The sequence below is a fragment of the Hibiscus syriacus genome, unplaced genomic scaffold (assembly GCF_006381635.1).
Source record: "Hibiscus syriacus cultivar Baekdansim isolate YM2019G1 unplaced genomic scaffold, ASM638163v2 tig00116944_pilon, whole genome shotgun sequence".
NCBI lineage: Eukaryota > Viridiplantae > Streptophyta > Magnoliopsida > Malvales > Malvaceae > Hibiscus > Hibiscus syriacus.
Window position 1 is genome coordinate 1,447,897 of NW_024063479.1, and position 8,885 is coordinate 1,456,781.

The window sequence follows — 8,885 nt, forward strand, 5'->3', positions numbered from 1 at the left end:
ATGGATTTTTATTTTAAAATTTATTAAATAAAAATAATTTTATTTTAATATATCATATGTGTTAGAGTTGTGTGATCTAATTTTCTTCGTCGAATACGAGATAATTAAAAAGAAACTTACTTAAAAATTATTAGAAATACACTTGACTTGCGTAGTCATGCGCTGAGAAGAACAGTGGTAAAATGCCGCTGCAGATTTTTGGCTGGTTTGAGTCGAGGAGCATCGATGGGTACCATTGAGTTTTTGGAGCCGATGAATGATATTCTGCTAAAAGATCTGAATGGAGCAAGCTAGCTTCTAGTTTTCCTGTTGTTCTGTTTTAACAGGAAGGGAAAAAAAGTTACCTATTAGTACGACTATGAAAACTAACAGTATATTTCCACATTTACTAATGGCACATGAGCTAGAGTCTTGGGATTCCTAATATTTCTAAGGGTAAACTATGTGTTCAATGCCCCAACTATCACTTTTGTTTCATTTGAGTAACTCGACTATTACTTATTTTTAAAATCATACTTAACGTTATATTTTAGTTTCATTTTGGTCACTTTAGTCGTTAAAAATTAACAAAACTATTAATGTGTCATTTTAAAAAAAATCAATAATGATGTGACAGTACTTTGTGATGATACGTCGGCATCATCGTTAATTCTTTAACGGATGATGACCAAAATGAAATCAAAACGTAACGTTAGGTATGATTTTAAAATAAAAAATATTTGAGTAATCAAAACAGAACAAAAATGATAATTAGGATACTAAATGTATAGTTTATCCTATTTATAATGTATTACTTTTATAATTATATGTATTTAATATAATAATAAATTTTAAACTTCAAAATGCTATTATTGTGATCAAGATAAATAAAATTAATATTCTAATAACAATTTATTAGAAGATAATAACAACCACATATCATCATTTAATTAAAAAATTAAATTTATTAAATTATATTAAAATTAAAATTAAATCAATAAAATATATAAATAGCGGGAATCAAATATTTTTTTTCTATTGGGATGAGACACTAGATTCTTTAAACAAAGTTATGAGTTTAACTTATGACGTATACGAATAGAGCAAATTGAGTTAGACGCATCACTCTAATAATAGAGCTCTGTAGAGGCGAAGTCCGAAAATTTATTTTGGTGTAAAATTTAGAAATTATATGAATTTTTTTTAAATAGAAAAATTGAGTTGTATTGTTAAATATTTTTTTAAGAGGTAGAGTCAATTTTTTTAAAGGGTGTTAAAACCTTTCTAAAAAAAGGTGTCATTTTTTCTTTTATATATATATATATATATATATATATATATATATATATATATTGTAGGAAATTAATTTTTTTGAGATATCAATTGACACTCCTAAAAATATACCGACTCCGTCAGCTTGAAGTAGATTAGTCAGTCAAAAATCAAATAGTATTGATTAATTCAAAAAATAATTTAATTGATAAAGTTAAAAGATAAAATAGAACTAAAATTATAAAAAATAAAACAAAATAAATGCTGTCGAGTTAATCTAGAACATTCCATATCTTACCAGAAAAAAAATGAAAATCCTAGAATTCTATTTCTTAAAATATTTTCAAAACAAAACCCTAAACCCTATAAACGTCTTTCTCGTCGCATTTCATCATCAGCTTCACGAAGAACTTCAAATATATCCTCCCCTGCTCTCTCTAAGTAATAGCCATGGCTACAGCAGCTTTGCTCCGTTCATTCCGAGGCCGCGATGCCGCCTCTGCGCCTCTCTCTGCTTATAGATGCGTAAGTTTCTAGTCCTTTTCTGTTCGCTTTGGAACTTTTAATTCACTGATTTGTTTGATTTATTTGTATTACTTGGTGTTATATATTCTGTTTGGTTGTTGGGAAAGTTGAGGCAAAAGGGAATTTAGCCAGATGTTTGTAGTTTTTGTATCTTTTGATCTGAAGGATACTAAAAGTAGCTATTTTTGCCCAGTAGTTTTAAGTGGACATATTTTGATTTCTGGATATTCTCTAATAACGTGAGCTTAGTTCTCCAACTAGAGTCAATGAACGATTCTTAGCGTAGTGGCTCTTTAGATCAAATTGGTTTTTCCGGTTTGCCTTTGTTACTTTGCTCTCTTGAATTTTGTGTGAGATTCAGCTATTATGTGAATGATTATTGCAGTTTGTTTGTTCAGTACAAGAATAGGATTCCCACCTGTGAAATGGAATGGAATGGATGATGCCTATGCTTAATTTGTTGTTGTGCAGCTTACTAGCAATGGCAAGACCTCAGTAGGAATTAATTGGACACGTTTTTCAAGAGCTTTCAGGTAACGTTGATTTGATACATTCTCATTATTGTTTACTTGTAGTAAATTTGTGATTTGCTCAATGTAACTTTCTTGTTATTCCTTTGAAGCAGTTCGAAACCTGCTGGCAATGATGTCATTGGTATTGATTTGGGGACAACCAACTCCTGTGTTGCTGTCATGGAGGGGAAGGTAAGAATTAAACTAGTGTGACTAATATGCTTAATGATTTTGTTGTTAGCTTTGGAAGGTGAAGTCACTCTGTGATTATATCTGATTGAGTCTGTTATTGTATTCAGAATCCCAAGGTTATTGAGAACTCCGAAGGTGCACGTACCACACCATCTGTTGTTGCCTTCAATCAAAAGGGAGAGTTACTTGTTGGCACCCCTGCAAAACGTCAGGCAGTGACCAATCCAACTAATACACTATTTGGGACCAAGCGTCTGATTGGTAGACGATATGATGATCCCCAGACAGCAAAAGAAATGGGAATGGTTCCTTTCAAGATTGTCAAGGCTCCCAATGGAGATGCCTGGGTCGAAGCAAATGGGCAGCAATATTCTCCTAGTCAAGTTGGGGCATTTATTTTAACCAAGATGAAGGAAACTGCCGAGGCTTACCTGGGAAAGAGTGTTTCTAATGCTGTTATCACTGTTCCAGCTTATTTCAATGATGCTCAGAGACAAGCAACTAAGGATGCTGGTAGAATTGCAGGTCTTGATGTTCAGAGAATAATCAATGAGCCTACAGCAGCCGCCCTTTCATATGGAATGAACAACAAGGAGGGTCTCATTGCAGTCTTCGATCTTGGTGGTGGAACATTTGATATTTCAATTTTGGAGATCTCTAATGGTGTCTTTGAGGTATGCATTTTTTCTAGTCTAGGAGGGTTTGTTTTCAGTATGCTTAGGCTAATTATATTAATGAATCTTTTGTCCAGGTCAAAGCTACAAATGGTGATACTTTCTTGGGAGGAGAAGATTTCGACAATGCCTTGCTTGATTTCTTGGTGAGTGAATTCAAGCAAACCGAGGGAATTGATCTTTCAAAGGATAGACTTGCTCTCCAGAGGCTTCGGGAAGCGGCTGAGAAGGCTAAAATTGAACTTTCATCAACATCACAGACTGAAATTAACCTGCCATTTATAACAGCCGATGCATCTGGGGCAAAACACTTGAATATCACATTGACCAGATCAAAGTTTGAGTCTTTGGTAAATCACTTGATTGAGAGGACCAAGGCTCCATGTAAGAATTGTTTGAAGGATGCTGGCATTTCTACGAAGGATATTGATGAGGTTCTTCTTGTTGGAGGGATGACTCGTGTACCGAAAGTACAAGAAGTGGTGTCAGGCATCTTTGGGAGGAGCCCAAGCAAAGGTGTCAATCCTGATGAGGCAGTTGCTATGGGAGCCGCAATTCAGGGTGGCATACTTCGAGGTGATGTTAAAGAGTTACTTCTGCTTGATGTCACTCCTCTGTCACTTGGTATCGAGACACTTGGTGGCATATTCACCAGGCTAATCAGCCGGAACACAACCATTCCCACAAAGAAAAGTCAGGTTTGTCTTCTGTGCAAGTGTTTGCATTTTTCTTCTGGAGACATATTATATGTATTAGTCCTTGGGACACGATAAGTGGTTTGTTGTTTTTTTGCCCAACTTGTCTAATTGCTTCCAGAAATATCGTGTATAAATATTATCTTTTGTTCATGATTGATGGTGTTCCCTTTTTTTTTCAGGTGTTCTCCACTGCAGCTGATAACCAGACTCAAGTAGGCATCAAGGTACTTCAAGGTGAGCGTGAAATGGCTGCTGACAATAAGATGTTGGGTGAGTTCGATTTGGTCGGCATTCCACCTGCTCCTAGAGGCATGCCACAGATTGAGGTGACTTTTGACATTGATGCCAACGGCATTGTCACTGTTTCTGCCAAGGATAAGGCCACTGGGAAAGAACAGCAGATTACCATCCGTTCCTCTGGTGGTCTCTCAGAGGATGAGATTGAGAAGATGGTCAAGGAGGCCGAGTTGCATGCTCAGAAGGACCAACAAAGAAAAGCTTTGATTGACATCAAAAACAATGCAGACACTACTATATATAGTGTGGAGAAGAGCGTGAACGAGTACAGAGACAAGGTTCCTAGTGAAGTTGCAAAAGCAATAGAGGATGCTGTCACCGATTTGAGGAAGTCAATGGAAGGAGAGAATGTGGAGGAGATTAAAGCCAAGATCGACGCAGCAAACAAAGCAGTCTCAAAGATCGGGGAGCACATGTCTGGTGGTTCTGGTGGTGCCCAAGGTGGATCTTCCGGAGGTGCTCAAGATGGTGAGCAGGCACAAGAGGCAGAGTACGAGGATGTGAACAAGTGAGTGATTAGGCAATGATGATCCTTCTGAATTATGCGTATGGCGATGAAGCAGCTTTGTGTCTAAATGAACAAAAAGGTAGAATGCAGCAACGCCTGTTAGGAATCCTTTTCTCGTGTGTTAGAATAATGAGGTTCACTGTTGTTTCTGAGTTTATTCATTGAACAATATATATATATCTGGCAAGTCATGTTCCAGAATCGTGGGTATGTGTTGGAATGCTGAAATATGAAGCTTCGTGGTTCCAGCCTTTGGGTCCCCACATCATTTCTGACTATTTCCAGCATAGCAGAATCTCTACCCCTTTTTGTTTGTTTTATATAAAGTATCAATAATAATGTCAATAAAGTGGTAGTGCCACCCAATGCTAAACTAAAAAAAGGGTATCCTGAGCAATTGGAAGGGTTCATGATATTCCTGGTATAATAGATGCTATCACACATGCAATCATATTCAATTCGATGGAATTGTTTGATCTTAAAGGTTCTTCTATAATTTCGCACTTGGGGAAGATGATACCATGTTTTTCAACTTATATATTTTCATTTTCTTGCTGAATTGTCAAATTCATCGTATGATGATGAATTTTATAGTGAACAAAATGTTAAACGCCTTTGCATATGTACATTAGAAGAAACTTGCAAATGCAACAAAAACAAAGATCTGCAATATATATCATCTGAATTTTTCACTTGGAGTAGGGCTTCCAAATCCCAAACTGACGGTCAATTTTCGTCAACTTCATATCTTATGCAAAGTCTGAGAATACCGTCCGTCATGACAAAAGAGAGGTTAACCTTTCGATTATGCAGGGCAACCCGGAATCGGCGCACAGGCAGTGGAATCACATATTTGCTTTATTAGGTGGTTGCTCCAATATGTTGCTGTTGCCGCCTCTCATCTATTTCTTTGCGAGTATGAACTCCAAGAGGCTAACTCCGGCATTGCAGTCTGTTTCCATATATCACGCTGAGAAGAAAAATGAAGTACTAGGGTTTCAACCCCACCCATCTATCTCCCACCCAAGTACTGGATTTCCCCAAAACCTCTTAACTGATTCCTCAATCTGAGATTTTAAGATCATGCATCGTCTGCATCGGAATCACTTCCTGAAGAAGACCCAGAATCTGAATCTGCAACAAATGATAACCTATCAAGATGAGAATTTCTTCCCACGTTTTTTCTTTTCGGTTTTTTTTTCTCTCTAGAGACCATCATTCTGAAATTAAAGAAGGTCGAGTAATACCGCTTGAAGATGATGAACCACTGCTCAAGCTGCTGGAGTCGCTAGAACTGCTACTAGCACGATCGTTATCCCTCTCAATCTCCACAGGCGGGAAACTACTCATCGGCATTTCATCCCCAATATCTACATCTTCCTCGCCAGCATCCGCTTTTTTGGGTTTCTTCATCTCCATTGGAGCTTCAATTTTCTCCACAGTTACCCCTCCCTGTATTTTCCATCATTTTTCGGTCAGTAGGAATATGATATCTAAACAATAATGCAATGAAGTAAACAAATTACCAATCATTCATCAAGCAATCAAATATGTGCTTACCCTATCGGTGCCATTAGATACCACATTGCTTGCCAACAACGCTTGCCGCCTTATCTTGCTGACCATCTTCTTGTAATTAGTAACGAATCGATCTAACTCCCACAGTGTTTCAGTATCCATTGCCTCGATATCAAGTTCAATCTCATCCCCATCTTGACTCAAATGCCCATTCCTCTTCCTTATAATCTGAACCACATTATCCATCTTCTCTTGCGGCAAGCTCTGCAATCCAATTCCCAACCTATGTTTCTCCTCCATAGTCATTTCCCTCTTGTTCGGATCCTTAGCCTTCGGTTTTGGCTGCTTCGGTACCCGAATAGGTGAACCAACCCTTGCCTGTGCCTGCAAATGAGGCTGAGGCTGTGGGACATCTGGGTTTGAAACAAAGCCTGAACCGCCTTCACCTTTATTGGGTCTTGCTGACAAATTAATTGAATCATCCTCTTCAACAATATTCTTCAACCCATTTCTTTCTCTATCTTTCTTCAACCTATCATCGCCATGATCCCAAGAACTAGCCTGCAACTCTTCTTCAAAATAAACCCTTCTTAGTGGCTCTTCTTCCTCCTCCAGCTTTGAACTCAGCGGCCGAAATAACTCCTCGAAGCTTGCAAGAAACTGTTCGGCCAACGCATTTATTTCATGCCCTTTAGGATTGTATAACATGGCGTTATTGAAAACTAACCTTACATCAGCTGCGAAATCCAACGGAGACATATAAAAATTCTTCGCCATTCTCGTCTTAATAGTGCCCAGATCCATTGGGTTCTTAATTACATCGTAGTAATCATGAAGCCCCAACCCAATGACATCAACCGGAGAATTGAAGACATGGCCATACTTATGTTTCATCAATTTGTTCAGTATTTGGGAACAGTTTTTCATCAAATGGGCTTTTGGTGCATTTCCATTCTCTTGAGTGTTCAATCTCTTCAATTCTTTGCTGAAATTAGGGGGCAAAGGACGTTTATTACCGGAAATGCCTTTTTGAGGTAAGGGTTTTGAGCTGGATCTCAACTGAAAATCATTCGAATTGATTCGATTCTTCAACTCACGAACCCGCTCCAACTCGACAATCAGCTGGTTCTTCAGATCAATCATCTCATTCCTCGAATAAGAGCTAATGCGGAAGCTGACAATAGTGCCGGAGCTGAACCGGTTCTGTTTCCGATTAATAGACGACGCAGCATCAGAAGCCGCGGGTTGGGCTACGGCTGGGTAATCATCGACGACATGACCAGCACCATCTTCAAACGGCGGCAATTTCTGGTTGAATTGGCGTTTCTTTTTCAATTTAGGGTTATGTTTACTCTTTGTTGCTGGTAAGGATCTTTGCCCATGAATTTAGCTACACTCTTTCTCGGCTGCGGTGGCCAATTCGAGTCGCTTTGATTCGCCAAAACGGCCGATGCCATTAAAATATCGGGAGCTGGAAGAGCAGCGAGGGGCCTTTCCCAATTCGTAATGGAAAATTCAAACCAGGAAACGGTAAATCGTGCCTTCACCACGCGCCGCCATAACAGATGTAAATCAAGAATTTAAAACGAAAAATTGGCTAATATTTTATACTTAAGGAACTAGGGTTTAGAATCCTAGCGATGAGCAATGAAGAGGAGAGTACCTGGTCGCTTCTTATAGGCGAACAGATCTACCCGATGGAGTTTCGGGCAAAAATCTGATCGTTAGATGGAGTCTGCTTGTTGATCCTACGATTGTTAAAGATTCGTAACTGACCAGACGACCAGCCATGTGAGCTGGCATTGACGGTTGCGATGGGAAGTACGGACACGTGTAAAGAGAAAAGACCGTGGATCGGGATCGTTGAATTGGGTTTGGATTAAATACAAACGTGAATTTAGAGCTTTTTAACTTTTTATAAGGTGGTGGCCCACGGTGTGCTGACGTGGAAGAAAGCCGATTAGGCGATCGGTTTAAAGCCGTAAGGCGGAAGCCACAGGCTTGTTGTCAAGTGCTCAATCATTAAATGTAACATGGCATTATCATATATTTTTGGGTAAAATACATAAATAATCCCCTGATTACAGGGTGATTTATGTTATCATTTTATTAAGATTTAGTCATTGAGACGTTAACTGTCATAAATTGGATGACATGGCATTGTAGTAAAAAGGTTTAATTCTTTTAATTATTGAACTTTAGATAAATTACTAATCATTGGTCCTTTTGTAGATCCAAAATAGTTTAAGGATAAAACATATGAAAAAATTGTGTAAATTGATATTTTATCCCTAAACTATTTTAGATTAACAAAAAGACTCATGATTAGCAATTTATCTAAAGTTCAAAGGTTAAAATAAAAATTAAACATTTTTACTAACGTGTCACGTCATCAATCTCACGGCAACTAATGTCTAATAAAATGGTAACAGAAGTTGATAAGTGTTTAATATTGCATGTATTTATTATTATTTACTCATTATTCTTCGATTGGATATTATTGATTTATCTTTATTTTGGATTTATTTTGGACATGAGTTTTATTGGATTAATTAACCCAAAAATCAATAGATTTTGATGGTCCAATAAGAATCTTCTAGAAGACGAGCGAAATTATCTTGAATATTAATTGAAATTTACTTGGCATAAAGTTATACAGAAGATGAAATATAATTCAACCATAACTACAAGACTTCAAAATTTATTTTTT

The 8,885-nt window shown here is 37.5% G+C and overlaps 1 protein-coding gene and 1 pseudogene across 1 annotated transcript; one reads left to right on the plus strand and one right to left on the minus strand.

The window, feature by feature from the left end:
* The first annotated feature begins 1,591 nt into the window (after positions 1–1,591).
* On the plus strand, positions 1,592–4,882 carry LOC120188347 (heat shock 70 kDa protein, mitochondrial-like). The gene is made up of 6 exons (XM_039191801.1): positions 1,592–1,776; positions 2,248–2,309; positions 2,402–2,480; positions 2,588–3,154; positions 3,232–3,852; positions 4,032–4,882. The coding sequence occupies exons 1-6, from the start codon at positions 1,702–1,704 to the stop codon at positions 4,659–4,661; spliced, it is 2,034 nt and encodes a 677-aa protein (XP_039047732.1). The 5' UTR covers positions 1,592–1,701; the 3' UTR covers positions 4,662–4,882.
* A 509-nt stretch (positions 4,883–5,391) lies between these two features.
* Positions 5,392–7,673, minus strand: LOC120188350 (annotated as a pseudogene).
* Between the last annotated feature and the right edge of the window lie 1,212 nt (positions 7,674–8,885).